General features: G+C 36.1%; 1 protein-coding gene across 4 annotated transcripts in view; it reads left to right on the top strand.

Annotated features, from left to right (window-relative positions):
* The window catches only part of DOCK4 (dedicator of cytokinesis 4), a 240,727-nt gene that overhangs the window by 183,113 nt on the left and 41,010 nt on the right, over positions 1-16,604 (top strand). For all 4 annotated transcript variants that reach the window (XM_048943492.1, XM_048943510.1, XM_048943503.1 and 1 more), the window contains exons 27-32: positions 2,727-2,821; positions 9,310-9,385; positions 10,159-10,259; positions 10,872-10,930; positions 13,526-13,674; positions 15,214-15,299. In XM_048943492.1, coding sequence (XP_048799449.1) covers positions 2,727-2,821; positions 9,310-9,385; positions 10,159-10,259; positions 10,872-10,930; positions 13,526-13,674; positions 15,214-15,299 — 566 coding nt within the window. The remainder of the gene's footprint in view (positions 1-2,726; positions 2,822-9,309; positions 9,386-10,158; positions 10,260-10,871; positions 10,931-13,525; positions 13,675-15,213; positions 15,300-16,604) is intronic.

Consider the following 16,604-nt stretch of genomic DNA (forward strand, 5'->3'; position numbering starts at 1 on the left):
ATGAAGCATATGTGATATTCCTTTCCATCTGTCGTTCTTTCTGTAACAACTTTTAAACAAGCCTATGAATTTCATCAGGCTTTTGCACTGGCCTGTTGGTTCTCAAAGGCACTAAGTTTACACCTCTGCACATGTGGGGTTTTAAGTGATCCTTAAACCATTTGGTGGTGTTCCCCAGGGAACAGTACTGGGGTCTACCCTTTTTAATATCTTTATTGGTGACCTGAACGAGGGGCTTGAGTGCACCCTCAGTATGTTTGCAGATGACAAGAAACTGAGAGGAAGCGTTGATCTGCCTGAGAGTAGGAAAGCTTTTCATAGGGATCTGGAAGGCTGGATAGCTGGACTGAGGCCAGGGAAATGAAGTGCCAGATCCTACACTTTAGCCACAATAACCTCACATGATGCTACAGGTTTGGGGCAGACTGACTGGAAGACTGCGTTGAGGAAATGGACCTGGGGGTTGCATTGACATGTTGTTGAACATGACCCACTGTGCCCAGGTAGACAAGAAGGCCAATGGCATCCTGGCTTGTATAAGAAATAGTGCAGTCAGCAGGAGCAGGGAGGTGATTGTTCCCTTGTACTCAGCTGTGGTGAGGCTGCATCTTGCGTACTGTGTTTGGTTTTCAGTCCCTCACTACAGGTAAGACATCGAGACTGGAGCATGTCCAGAGAAGGGCAACAAAGCTGGTGAGGTATCTGGAGCACAAGTCTCATGAAGAGCAGCTGAGGGAACTGGGATTGTTCGGTCTGGAGAAGAGGAGGCTCAGGGGAGAACTTATCATTCTCTACAACTGCCTTGAAAGGAGGTCATGGTGAGGTGTGGGTCGGCCTCTTTTCCACGTAACTAGGGATAGGGGATAGGGATAGGGATAGAAGGAACGGCCTCAAATTGTGCCAGGAGAGGTTCAGGTTGGATATTAGAAAGATTTCTTCACTGAAAGAGTGGTGGGGCACTGGAGCAGGCTGTCCAGGGATGTGGTTGAGTCACCATCCCTGGAGGTGTTCAAGAAAAGTTTAGATGTTCTAAGGGACATGATTTAGTGGGGAAATATTGGTGATAGGTGAATGGTTGGACTAAATGATCTTAGAGGTCTTTTCCAACCTTGGTGATTCTATGATTCTTTGGTTTCCCAACAGCAACCATTTGGTCTCTTCAGGTCGGCAGCCATTCAGTAGCTCTGTAACAGCAGCAACGTGTATTGTGTCTGGACAGTAGACAGTGTGGAAGAATGGGGGAATTACTGTGAGGTGACAAACAGCAGCATTTGGGGCATTGCCATATTGTTGTGATAACGGCACAGAACTGCAGAAGTTACTGCAAAGGGAATGGAGGTAAACCCTAAAGGAAAAAAGGAGATGATAAAGTATTGAAATTTAATAAGGTGGAAAACTATATTTAGGCAGTCTGGGATAAATCTGTTGGTTATGAAACTACTTGTTTATTTGTAAAGCTGGTCACCTGCATTCAAACACTGTATTATCTGCATTGAATCACATTTATACTCTCTAATACAGAGAAATTTTTGGCAACTTACTCAGAAAACAGGTTGTCTCTTTTATGTAATCTTCTCTGGTGGGTGGGTGCTGGGATCTCAGCTGCCTTTCCCAGCGCCTGCATTCATCCCCCTTTACAGTGATTTTCTAATGAAAGACATCTGTTATGCAATACCCATCTACACTTTGGTAAATGTACTTGAGAATATATTCTGGTGTTCAGAATTATTTGATATCCTCTGGTTGTGTCTTCATCTCATCCCTGTTTGAAGGTCTGTCTCTGCAAGTGATGTTAGCAGAATCAATATGAAACATTTCAAGGTCAGATGCAACACTGGTTCTGTTAGGTGAATTGTATTACTTGCCTCATTCTTCTCATGATATCAGAAGCTCCATTTGACTTACTAAAAATTTGTAGACAATATTATACACAATCAAGATCAACTATTAGAAATATTACTCAATTTATAGTTTTACTTATCAAAGAAAAATCTAAAAAACTCGTTCTGGGAAGAATAGTTTAATTTAGTTGTGTACTAGTGAGTTAAATGACAGGAGATGATAACACTAAGCTCATAAACAGTGCTTTCTAAATTCAGAGTAGCTCACATACATTCAATATTTTTATAGATTGAACAGAAGAGGCAGGGAGGTTAAGTGATCTGTATACAGACAGGCAGCTGCAATAACAGTTCAGGGGTCTGAACACAACTGTTGACTTTACCAGTATTTGCAAACCCAGTGTTACAGTTGTCCTTACATTCTCTTTCTTTCCCACCAAATAATGCCTCTTGTAAAAAAAGTCTTGAATGTGATGAAAACCTGACATGATTAAGGAGGTATTCAGAGTTCTGTGGTGTTTGTAAAGTGCTCTTTTGATTTGCAAAGCGTTCTCGGGATCACATTTGTGGAAGTGTATGGGTGGAAACCAAATGCATCTTTCTTGCGTGTATTGCTGTCATTCAAGTAGCAGATTAAATTATTTTCCTCTTCTTAAGAAAAAAAAAAAAAAGAATGTAATGCTATTTGAAGCTTTCTTGGGGAATAAAAAATTAAAAAAAAATATTCTGGGGTATGTTGAAAATAAACGTTCAGGGTTTCAGGGTTATATTTCTATTCTGCTATTACTATAATGATTTTACTTTGTCTCTGACTAAAATATTTCTAAATCTCACTGCTCTTTATAAAGCATCAAAGCCATAAGACTACTTCTTTTCTTTCCAAAGGATTTCCTGCTACAGATTTTCACTGTATTTCGGATACTGATACGACCAGAGATGTTTCCCAAAGACTGGACAGTGATGCGATTGGTTGCGAACAAGTAAGACATTGCATAAAAGTGTGTGAAGATCACGATGTAAATAAATACAGTTACAGTATGTATATAATAAAATGAGCAAAATATGGCTTATAATGCTGGCTGCAATTTTTCATTTCAGAGTTTAAGATTTGATTTAAGTTTTTAAATTGCTGCACTTGTTTTACATAACAGATTTATGATAGTCATATGCTCTGTATTTCAGATAGCACACATAAATGGAAACTGAAAAATACTTTTACAGATTGAAGATGCTAAGCATCAGCAGCTTTGTTTTCCACATAGCAAATGACAAATCTCAACAGAAGTTCATCTCAACTCTGACTGTTAAAATGCTGAGTTAGTAGATATCTCTTTGCACTCCAGAATAAATTGTCTGCTATAACATCATTAACAGTGTTTCTGCATATTTAGAGAAAAATCACAGATTGAAAATCACAAATCAACACAGGAAACAGTAGCATGGGGCTCTAGGAATTCCCTACTGATAGTCTGAAATACTGGGATGGCCCTTGAGCCGTTCTTCCTTTGCTCTAGCCTTATTTTTACAGAAGCAAGTTCCCAGCATTTCTGAGAAGTCATTATAGTAAGTCTAAAACAATTGAATTTTATTTCATCAGTGTCACCAGCTATCCTTCTGTGTAAGCTTAAGTTTTGATCAGATAAGCTGGCTGACCAGTCAATAGAATTATCTAACCATTGGAGTCAGCAGAAGAGGGGGGTTGTATTGAGCAGACAGAGGAATCCAGACTTTGGGATTTACATGAACAATGCCTGTTGAATTGGTTTTTAGTCTGCATTGCACTTACCAGCACCTAAAGGAATTTGAATTCATAGTGCTGTGCAGACAACTAAGAACAATCTAATGGTTGCAGTTAAATCTGAGAAAATTATGATCCTGATGAATGTTGTGTGCATGCGTGGTATTTGTTTGAACTTTATCGTGACTTGATAAAATAACATTTTTGCTCATTTTTATTAAATAATTCAGTAATACTAATCTTGCCTAATTTGAATTTTAGTAAAAAAATCTTAATAATCAGAGAATACATATGATGCATCTGCTAATCATGCTTAAGATATAAACTGAGATATACAGGAAGGAGGGAAAAACATAGGTATTCTTAGACTAAGCACATCGTCTAAGAAGTTGTTACATATTCCAGAAACAGCTGGCTTGGCAGATGGCTTTGCAACAGCTGACATGTACAAAACTAAGATTTAGGAATGACCTTGATGCGTGTTTCTTGGACTGGTGGTGTTCAGATATGCTAAAGATGTTGTTGTCAAGTTCTGCAAAAGAATGTGCTTGCATTTGTATTCTGGTTAGCATCAAACATTTTTTATTAATCCCTGTCAGTTGGTTTTGACCATCTCTGGTCAAACTGTGGCTCAAACTATGCACTTCTGTCAGGCATGGAAGACAGACAGAATTTTGCAAACTGACCCTATTAATGTGCAATTGCATAAACCTTACTTGCAGCAAACGTTATGTAAGCATGTATTTACAAATATAGCGTTTAATAATTTTATTTCCTAGGTATATTCTCCTTTGTGGGAGAAATTATGCTTTGTGTTGTGAAAGAGAGTGTTGGTTGGGTGTTTGGAGTATTAAAATGTCTGTGTGCAAACCGAAGAATCATCATTAGCATTCTTTTATATCATTGGCTTAATTTCTCTTTCTTTTTGAGAGCGCAGAAGAGAAAATCCACCTCAATTCTTAGCTGCGGACAGAGTTTTTCAGGACTAGTTTTTCTGAATGGGAATGCCTTCCTTTCCCTTGTTTCCCTACTGCCATTTTTGAAGCTGCCTTCCTTCATCTTCCCTGAGGAATTCAAAAGCAAAGAGACATGAAAGTGATAGCTTTGCTGAGATTTTCCCAACCCAAAGTCTTTCAGTAGGAAGGGAAGATACCAAAGGCAGGATGAGAGGTTATGGCACTGCCTGCACCAAGGGCAGAAGCACTTGAGCAGTTGAGAACTTGAGCAGTTCTCCTCTAACAATTGCTTGCAGAGCCAGAACACTTCCAGTGATCTGAGTCGCTTTGTGATTGAATGCAAAACGTCTTGAACTTCATGTCTATGAGGAAAAAATGTAGCCCATCCTTTTAAGAGCATAATCAAGTAATTCATTTAAAAATTTGGCTGTTTTCTCACTCCTTCTTGCCAGGAATAAAATTGCTGTCATGCTTCCTGTGTCACACAGCTGCATTCTCACCTGCCTGGGCTCCAGCCCGAGAAACAGGCACCGATCTGAAGGCAGCGCGTATCTTGGGAGCTTCCCCCATCACTGCAGTTGTATCACCAGCAGCACTGCCTTTTCTCCCCTCTCCCCAGAGTCATATGAATATTCAATCTGTCTGGTATTTACAGGAAGAGAGATTTAGCCTGTCTGAGCCTAGGAAAAAAGATGAATCCCAGAAAGGATATAATCGGGTAATAAGCTTTTCCTGAAGGGGGAAAAAGTTTTCATTTGGTCTATTATTTATAAATGCAGAACTTCATTTACCTGAAAGATTTTTAGATTTAAAAGCCATCAGAGTATTTCAATATATAATAATTATATTTAAAAAATAATTGCTGTTCTCTTGCTTCTAGAATTTTTTATTTCTTGTTGCACTATTGTCATTAATTATGTAGCATCTGATACTTGGATGCTGTCTGAGATAAAACAGAAGGGAAAGTACTGTGAGCTAAGAAGATAAATTTGGATCTATCCAGAAGTTAGGATACTTTATGATGATGCAGCACTCATGGTCTGTAATTCTGAATGTCTGAATACCCATGATGAAAAACGATTAATGACTAGCATTGAGAATCACCATGTGACTTCTTCTAAAGTTTGAGAAACAAAGTAACATAAAAAGACAGACAGAATCACAGAATCTGTCTGAGGTTCCTATGACATGCTGAGTAAGTCTGATATTTGTAACATACTGCACCTACATATTATGTAATAAGGAATGAATTTTTCAGTTCCCTTGCTATTGAAGAAGTTTTTGTTTAAAGATTTCTGTGAGATTAACTAATATATATTCTTAGAGCATTTTCCTGAATGGCAGAGAAGCTAGATCTCCCAATTCTCACTTCAAATTCTGTGAGCATACAAAATGAATGCATGAATATGATTATAGAAAATCATTGATCTGTAGAATAAGATTTACTCTAATGTATTGTTTATAATAAAATTACAAACGCATCTGCTGACAGTTGGGCATATTGACGTTAAATAGGAAGTCCTTTTGGTTGTCCAATTCAATGACAACTGGAAGACGTGACTATTATTATTTAAAAATATTCAAACAATGCACAATAAAGGAATCATGACAACAAATTAGCATTAGTTTCATCATTATGGCTGCTTTGAAGAATCCTGTTAGCTCCCATGGTGTGGGAGTTTGAGACTCCTACACTGAACAAAAATTCTTGCTTGAATGTAATACACAGTGTTGCCAACAGCATTCCTGGTTGTATGTAATACAAACAATTGCTTTCAACTGAAGCCATAAAAATTCATCTGAACCGTTCAGTCTGTCACAAAGTGTGTGTGCACACAGATATATAGATACAGTGGAAGGTGTATACATGGAAGTGAATCTCTGTTCATGTTGTTAATTTATGAAATATGAAAGACAATTTCTTCTTTTTGAACATCTCTGTGCTTTGAATGATTTTTGAAAGGGAAGGATAAAATGGGAAGTCTGTGTTCTATATTTGCCCCATACCAGAATGGAAAAAGAAAACTTTTGTTTTCTACAATTGTCTGCCCAAGCAAATTCAAGTTACCAGAGCACAGTCCAAGTGCCAAACCAGTTCTTGAGCTTATAAGGACTGCTGTGGACTCCTGAAAAATCTTGCTATAGAAATAATTGGGTGGAAAAGTCGCTCTGACAGAAGTGTCCTGACCAGACCTTGGTTTAGCATTCTATGTATGAGCCCTGAATAATGTAATAGCTACAAGCAGGTGTTTTCTCATGTAAAACAATGAACAATTTTGTGGCAGGAAGAAAGGAAATTTTGTCTCAAGCTCAGTGTTTTGAAATTGTTGGCTGGAGAGCAACTTGGAATGTGAAAATTGTACTGGATCACTCAGCTGTTCATCTGTTCTCAGGTTGCTGTCCCTAATTTGTGCATTTTTCAATTCTTTTCTTTATAGAATCTTTTTTTTTTTTTTTTTTTTGGGGGGGGGGGGGGGGGGGGGGGGGAAGGGGGGAGAGGATCCATATGCTTTGCGATGCATAGCAATATTTTCTGTCCTTCCTGGTTTTAGTAGCTTGAGTGAATTCAGTTTGTGGGTCAGAATATTGCCATCATCGTTCTGTGCTGTTTTTGTTTGTTTAATCTACTACAAATGCACTCTCACTCTGCAGGCCTACATTTTATCACCCAATCCATATGATATCTCTGGTTAACAAAGCAAAGTGGAGCTATGTTGCCTATAGCAACAAACACTTGCATTGCAGTTATTCTGATATCTCAGGAAAATTCTGAGAAAGTCTCCTAAAAATTACAGTTTAAATTTCTACTCTAATTATTTCTGTTATGAATTTAAGCAGATTTTAGACTCTTAAGTTAGTATTTAAGACTCCTTAGTTTCACCTGCCATGTGAATGTGGCAAGAAAGGATAGAAATACTTCTATGTACTATAAACTTGGCAGTATGATTGTGTTTCTGGGGATATTTTTTTATTTTCTCACATATACTATTTTTTGGAGATTACTTTGCACTGTAGGTTGAAATTGTACTGACCTGTTTACCAGAACATCTTCCTGAAATGCACAAACTATTTTCATTTTGTGAAACACGTGGGATGTGAATTAAATCATGCATGGTAACAAGAATGAGGTGATTGTTTTTGTTACGATGCATTCATTCTTAGCTTTGATTAATGTTTTGCTAACATTTTGCTTTGTCTTCCATGGAGCAACAGGAAGTGATGTACAGTATAATTCCCTGTTGCTGTAAGAGTGGGATAAACTGTACAAATGAGCACTAAGTGTGGAAGGCTACTTGGATAGAAAAGCTAAGATACAATGTGCATGCTGAAAAAATAGTATGTATGGAGATTACCTTTGAACAATATAAGTAGACCTAAGGAAATCTGAGACTTGAGCCATGGTCTACAGTCTGAGGCTCAATTTTTCCAGGTGTTCAGACACATCAAATCAGAATGTAGAGCATGGCAGTCATTTTAGAAGTTGAGAAATGGAAGTGAACAGTTGAGCTAGCGATAACCTAAGTGATGTATAGCCATTTTATGTTTATAAAATTGAAATCTGTCAAAAATGCCTGAAGAAAAATATGATTTATCTCCTAGATGTGTTGGTTAATGTATAACTGCTCACTGTTGTGAAGCTGAAAATATTATATCCTTAAATATATATATATATTGTTGTTACTGTATTTAGTAAGACACATTTAGTCTTAAATTCATTTAAAAAAATGAGAAATGAAGTACGAAGGGTGGAAAGGGAAACAAATTTTAATATTGCAACATGATACAGGTTGATAAACATTGAAAGAATTTTTGAATATATTAACATTCAACAGATAGCAATTCCATGAAATATTGCAGATGTAATCTTTTTTTGCAAGAGGTCTTTAAACCGTTGACTGTGGTGAGCTACAAGAGTGAGACAGTGACAAGATTGTTCGGTGTTAATTTTTTTCCTCTCCCAGAAGCATCCACTGCTGACTGCTTTGAAAAAGATTGGCTTATATGGATTTTTGATTTCACCAAACGAGTCAGTAGTCATGAATGCAGCAGGTCAGCTTAAAGGTTCGCTTATTGAAACCGAATATATCTAAGTAATCCTTAAGGATGATCTAATTCTGTGGATTCCTAAACATGCATCTTGGTAAATCTTGTTTGCTTGCTTGTAAAGAAGATTGTCATTGACATCTGGAGACAGCCACCAGGAAAAGATTTTGATTGCCCATGTTCATCTAAGGGCAGTATAAATCAGGGAAATGTCAATGTATGATCAATGTACAACCATTTGCAACAGTCAGAAAAGAGATCTTTCTGGCCTCATTCATGCAGTTGTGCATTTACGTGTGGTCTTTAAAAAGACTTCTCCATAGTACTGTCACTGTTGTACACGTGATAATTACTAGATGTTTTATACTGAGAATCTCTGTGTATGTATTTTCAGGACCAAGAAAGTTCAAAGCAAATTGCCCAACTGTATATATCACTGTATGTATTAGCAGTCAATGTGATATCATCATTATTTGCATAAAAATTAACGATTTGTCTTTCTGATAAGTTATACTGTTCTGTATAGAACACCCATTCCTTTTCTTGATGTTCTGGTTTGCTTTCAACAAATGCTGTTAGCAGTCAGGCATTTGTATATTTTTAAAATTCAGTATTTAATGTCACTCTGCATTGTACACCTATTTTTTCATTGAAAAAAATTCTTGTTCTGAGTATTACTTATGAATTTCCACTTAATGAAAGCTACTTTCTTTTATTCTTTTCGTTCCAGTGTGATCATCACTACAGTCTTGTACCTTTCAGATGCCCTTCGTAAAAACTTCTTAAATGAAAACTTTGATTACAAGGTAGAGTAAATATGTCTAACAAAAGATAGATATAGCACCTGCTGCTGCATCATCCGGCGGCCTGGTTGTTGTTAGATAGTCCAGCATTTGAACACCTATAACTTTTGCTATATCAGCAACTCCAGATGTTCAGAAATGAAATGTTTTATTAAATACAAGACTGGCCTAAAAATTGGGAGTGCTGTGTTTTGTTCTGTTTTGTTTTTTAATTTGTTTATTTTTCATTTTCTTATTTTAGTCTCTGCAGTAGACTATTTACACAGGTTTTTTTTTTGTTTGTTTTTATTCTATATGGAAGTTTCAATATGGTTCTAAAAGCATGCTCACAAACATTTCTGTATTTACAGCATGAGAAACAAGGCCTGGCTTTAGCTTTGTCCAGTGAGGCCTGCAGCTGTTATCTGTTGAGACTGGGAAATAAAACTGTAAAGGTGAACAGGCCAGAAAATGATAGTTCTGCCATGTGATAGCTTTTAAGTTGTCCAGACTTAGAAAGTAAAGTTTTCTGGTTCACAGATGTAAAAAAATAATCATAAATATCTGCAACTCTGAAACTTCTGCATTTAAGAGATGTAAAATATGTAAAATAGATTTATTTCTGCTGAGTATTTTGGTGCTGATGAAAAGTATACTTATGTGCGATGAAATTTAATCAAGAATAGTTTGAGTAATTTATTATTCAAGTGATGTCATTTGAAAATTTGCAACTTGAGTGGTAACAATATGGTAATGCTGAGAAAATAAAATAACTAAATGCTATCTGTTTATTGTAGATATGGGATTCCTACTTTTTTCTTGCTGTAATTTTTATAAACCAGTTATGTCTTCAACTGGAGATGTTCACTCCTTCCAAGAAAAAAAAGGTTTTAGAAAAGTAAGTATTGCTTTCAATGCCTAGAAAACTGTAATAGATCAAACACTTCTCAAAATGTAAGATAGGCAAGGTTGCAAAAAGTCCTACAAGAAAGTCACATAACAATATTCCTGAATGATATTTAATTCTGGCCCTTTGTATTGACATGATAGCAGCATTCATGGAAGTGCCTAAATTAATTCAGATATGGGAGCAAAATATATATGTTGTAGCAGTGCCACCACTAATTTCCAGTTCATGTGTTAGTTAATACAGTCATTCAGGTATCTCTGCCAGTTGTTTCTTTAAGTTAGTGCAAAACTATTTATTTTGAGTGAGCTACAGCATATTGTTGTGAAAGATAGATACTGCTTCATAGTTGCATTGCTGATATACAATCTTGAGAAGAAATAAGTACTTTTGACAATATTGTGAATGCACTGGATTTTAGGAATATAGTTTTAGCTGGATACAATGTGAGGAGCAAGAACTTGGAACAAATCATCACTTCTGAAATATTTTTTTATGAGCTACAAATGAGACATTTCATTTAACTATGTCACAGAATGCTAGAGGAACTTGATTTTCTTAAATGATCTTTCACTGTTTTGCTTTATTTTTAATGTATTCTAGATATGGTGACATGCGGGTAACAATGGGATGTGAAATCTTCAGCATGTGGCAGAATTTAGGTAAGGAGTTAAAAGACATTTTCAGTAGCCGAAAAAATAAAAAGCAAATATTACTACTTAAGTTATTAAACACAGTTACCAGGGTAGTAGAGAAGTTGGGATTGCCCATACTGTGCTCACTTTGAGGTGAATGCTCCTCAAGTGCTGTGTTCAGTTTTCAGTCCCTCACAACAAAAAAGGCATCAAGGCTCTGTAGCATGTTCAGAGAAGGGCAATGAAGCTGGTGAAGGTTCTGGAGCACAAGTCTTATGAGGAACAGCTGAGGGAATTGGGATTTTTCAGTCTGGAGAAGAGGAGGCTCAGGAGAGAATGAAGGGGGGTGTGTGGTGAAATGGGGATTGACCTCCTGCATAGCAAGTGATAGGGCAAGAGGGAAGAGCCACAAGTTGCACCAGGGGAGGTTCAGGTTGGATATTAGGAAGAATTTCTTTTCCAAAACAGTGGTTAGGCATTGGAACAGGTTACCCAGAGAAGTAATGGAATCATTATCTTCAGAGGTGTTTAAGGAAAGGGTAGATGTAGTACTAAGGGGCATGGTTTAGTGGGGTATATATTGGTAATATTGGTGGTAGGTGTACAGTTGGACTAGATGATCTTAGAGGTCTTTTCCAACCTTTATGATTCTATGGTTATATAAAGCCTTGTTTCAAGTGTCAGAAAACCCTAATCATTTGTAGCTAAATCAATTGTAAGCACTGGTACAGTATTGAACGTATCCCTGTTTCTTCAGAGAGAACTAAAAGGAACCTGTCAAAGAAAATTAGAAGAGAAAATACTGCTCATTTTGGGCAGAATTTTTATGCCTGGATGTATAATTATGCTCACAATTTTAGTTCTGTTGCCAAACAGTTTAAGGAACTGCATATTTCTTAATTCTGAAACTCTCTTGAGATGCTGGATTTGCATCAAATCTTCCCCAAAGTCCTAGCTCCACTAAACCATAAAGGCATAAACAAATCAGGAACTGATACATAAATGACACGTTGGACAACAAGAGAAAAATATATTCTTAGATATAAACTTAGAAGCATTTTTATATTTATAAGCAGTAACTGTGAAAATTGCTTGAAAGTGTAAGCCTCAGGGAAATGCAATTAAGTGTTTGGGAAGAGTATCAAAACCAATTAGAAGCTTTGAATACCACGCTCGTCATGTTTATATTTCAATTATTCATTAATTTCATTCATTAAAGGGCTTGTGAAAGATATGAAGGTCGTTGGTTACTGAGATCTATCATCTCATTTCCATAAATCTTTTCCCTGACAAGATAAGTAGTTGTAATAGAACTAGACTTTCTGCTCAGCCTGTACCAGGAAGAGAAGTATTGAAAATGAGATATATTTGCTTATTTGTATTATTAACATTTGTTATGTAGCATGTTTTTCTAATTTAAAATATTTACTTTTAATTACTCTTAACTATTCACTCTAAGGCATCTGTACTCTAGCTTATTTGAATACATGATAGATACTTACAAATTGGTATATCAGGAACGCACTCTTGGATTTCAACCTCAGTGTGCATCATTTCCTTCACATTGTTTTCTACCGAACAGAAACCTGCCGATTTCTATATTGGAAGGAGGGAGTAGTGATGTCTTTCAGCAGGGGGCAAGGACTGTTGCGGACACCATGAAGTTCATCTGATAATGTGTCTAATTAAATCACGCAGGCAGGATATTTCATATAATTGCTGTTATGGTAGTCAACATACACAGTTCTTTTGGCAGTAAGATTCATCATAAGCCTTGGTCTTTGTGTGGTCACCTTGTTTTCATATGGATATGCATCCTAGGATTAGTCCAACAGAGAGGAGTGTAGTTTTCCTTTGCAGAATACCAAATAGTGTCAGACTGGTGTGACTGGCCACTGGTATAGCCCAAAATAGGCTGCTATGGAAATGAATTTCTATCTAGGACTGTTAGTGTATTGTAATTTCTAATTCTCCAATTCTGAAGATCAAGTCATAAGCCTGGAGAACTGAAACTAAACGTTCATATTTTAGTGTATGCCATTCCTAGTTTTCCTGACAAGAACTTACTTTTGCAGTCTCTGCTGAATTAATTGAAGGTGTTTTAACGCCGATTTTTAAGGGAGTTGTTCTGGGAACTGCTGAGTCACATTTTCCCTTGGCTGCAGTCACAACATACACTTCCATTTCTTTACTCACTAACTAAGAATAGGTAAAATCGAAGTACTTATGTCTATTTGATGAACAGGTAATATCAAATAGTTAACCATTTTATAAAAACAGAAATGCAGAGCATAGAAACCAAACTGTTCCTGGGATAAAAGTGAAATGCCCAGAGTTCTTCGTCTTTGTTCTCCTCCTGGAAGTCTGACTTGGGATAACAGTAACCCGCTATCACATTTTACCTCAGTATTGCATAAGAAAATCTGGCTAGCCTTGCATTCTTCTGTTGCCTGCAGCTTTTCCCTTCACTTTTTGCATTTAAGAAATAGCCCATGCTTTGATGAACACTAGGTAAAAATCTAAAGACATTCGGAGTTCTGTTTTTTAATTTTTAGATAATGTTTGCATTGTTTGCTAGCTCATAATTCACATGATTCTAGTTCATGTTTACTTTCATTTTAGGGGAACACAAGCTTCACTTTATTCCAGCATTGATTGGCCCCTTCCTGGAAGTGACTTTGATCCCTCAACCAGACCTGAGGAATGTAATGATTCCCATTTTCCATGACATGATGGACTGGGAGCAAAGGCGAAGTGGCAACTTTAAGCAGGTATGAAACTGTCCATAAAAGAGGACTGGAATTGAAGAGCGCTGGTCCAAATAATTGGTGGTTGAGTCTAAAGAGGATGGCCATAGTGTTGTTACATTTGTTCAAGAGATATTACTGGGATTTTTTCCCTTTTGATTGTGTGCAGGGTTAGTAAGATTCTGCAATGAATTCACTTCTGCCTTCATGTTAGTGATATAAGAGGAAGGATAAAGTCTGTATCTTGCCAAAGTGGAGAATGGCACTTCTTTTCAACAAGGCTGATTTTGATGTGGTGTTTTTTGTCTCTAATTTACAGTAGCAGATAACATTCATGTAGCTTCCTTTTGGGCTAGTATGGAAAAAGATCAGATGGTTTTTGAGGAATGTTATTCTGTAAGGATCCAAGTATTCTTGCTGCTTGAACACCTTTCTAACGGGCTAGGAAGGAACGACCAAGTGTGCCATCTGCTCCTACAGCTCCCACTCACTTCTTTCAGACTGCCTCAAACTATTTCTCTGTGCCCTCCTTCATGCTGCATCAAATGAAGGAAAGCAGAAGTATTTGAATTAATCTCAAGCAATCGTAATGCTTGGGGTAAGAGCTGTATCAGAAACACAAAACTATTGAGAATGAAGGAGTGCATGTGATGTAAGTAGGTAGCTTTTCACTATCAGTAGATAAGCCTTTTATTAAGATAACAATTGAAGAGTTTTTTCAAGGAGTGAGAATAAAAAAATCCACTTGTTCTACCTCTTTGTTTTCTGCTTGGGTTTTAATGAAAGTTGTAATAGATTTATTATCAAATAAAATATCTTGACAACAGCTTGGTTTCTCCCTTAGATTTGTGGTTGCTAATATATTACAGCTAAAAATGAGATTTGAAATATTAGCCTGCATTTTAGCTTCATGTCTTCCTCTATTTTTTATAATCAGTACATTTAAAAATATGTGTTGAAGTAATTAGCCACCTGAGATGCTCTTTAAGCTTCTTTGATAGCTAATATGTAAAACCAGCAAACTGAATTTCTAGCCAAATACACTGGCAGGTAAGAAAGATTGTGAAAGTAAGTCTAAGCCTCCAAATGTTCTGAACTATGCAGGCATTTATAAAAATTAGTCTGTAGAGAGTGTGATACAGGTTAGAAATGATGAAATTTTTATTGAATTCTAAGAACATGGCTTGTGCTTACAACCCACAGTGAGAATTCAGGCAATTTATTTGGGCTGTATGCTTTTTGTCTGACTCCATAAATAGATAGCTGCCTTAGCAGCAGCAAATGCTACTCAGCCTGTAGTTTTAAAGTCACGTTGCTCAATTTAAATTAGCTCCCTCCCTCCAGGAAAAAAAAAAAAAAAAACAGCAAAAAAAAAGAGAAAAACCCACAAATCTTGGGAATAACAGCTTCAAAGACATGAAGTGACTTATCAGATTTACATGATTGACCAGCAATTCTAAAATATACATTTAGCAAAGTCCCATACATTAAAAAAAAAAGTCTACTATTAAAATCATCATTAAAGAGAAGAGAAGCTGTTTACACCACACTTATATGTTGCAGGTGGAAGCAAAATTGATTGACAAACTGGACAGCCTAATGTCTGAAGGTAAAGGTGACGAAACATACCGAGAGCTCTTCAACAGTATGTGAGTAATGTGTTTATTTTACAGTGGTTCATTCACTTCCATTAGCTGTATTAGATGCTAATATCAGTGTAGGAAAGTAATGCTTAGAACAGTTGTGAATTTTTTTGCTGAAAATATGAGGATTAAAAACATTTTATAGTGGTGTATGTCATCTGTAAAGTCTGGCTGTACTTCTTGTGTAAAGCTATAATTGGGAAAGGCTAAATCTGTTATATCACAGAACATTCTCTGACTTCTAGTTTTAAATTCCGAAAAGCAAGAAATGTTTTATAATTGCATAGAGTACAGGTAGTGCACAAATGGGACATTTTGAAAACTAGGCATGAGAATTCAACAAAATGGTGTTTAATTAATATTTTTTTATTGCCAGTACAATTTTTATTGTACTTATCTGTTTAATTTCACTTGTTGATTTCTTGATTGATGTATAGAATTTTATTTATTTTAATAGTATTATATTTTATTTTCTTCCACAACTTCTTGTTAAACATTTAATATATTTTAATAAACAATGTGCCTGAAATCCAATAGCTAAAGCTATAGTGCTGAAGTTCCTAAGGTTCCCCATAAGTTATCCCATTGATAGAAATAAATGATTGTCACAGAGTGAAAAATAACTAATTAAACTCTGTCTTCTTTGCTGTTTCTTAGAACTCTATTCCCCCTAAGTGGAAGATTTCACTCATTTCTGGTGTGTTATAATAGGACATGTATTATTCCTCTTCAAGATTCCAAACTGTGCATTCTTTAATGCTGTTCAGCACACAATATTTTTGTTTATGTGGCTTCTTAACCATTTCTTCTTCATTAAATATTATTTTTTTACCTCTGTTGTCATTGCTTAAATTACAACATTCAGATCTGTGAATACCAAACCCAGGTTTGTTGTTAGTCTAATGCATATAATGATTTTGAATTGCAAATGTAATAATCTGCAATGCTGATGAGTTGAAAAAATATAAAATTTCTAAATATCATTTCAAAAGCAAAAGTGGGTATAGAGACTGGATGAATGATGATAAACAACAGCACAATGTGGTAAAGCAAACCTTTCTTTTAATTATTCATTGATCTTTCATAGTCTGAATAAAGATAATAACAGGTAAGAATGTTTCAGTATGTATTGACAGTATTCTAACTTTAAAATAAGTCATTAAGGGAGAGTCTGGTTATAGAATTAAGTCTAAATACATCCTCTTGCAAAATACATTAGGGTATCTGAAATAACTCTTAACTGTAAGAATTCATATTAGTATAAAATACAGTTCTTAATTTCTTTTAAATTTTTGAATTACATTTAAACTG

This window comes from Lagopus muta, chromosome 1 (genome assembly GCF_023343835.1).
Source record: "Lagopus muta isolate bLagMut1 chromosome 1, bLagMut1 primary, whole genome shotgun sequence".
NCBI classification, from domain to species: domain Eukaryota; kingdom Metazoa; phylum Chordata; class Aves; order Galliformes; family Phasianidae; genus Lagopus; species Lagopus muta.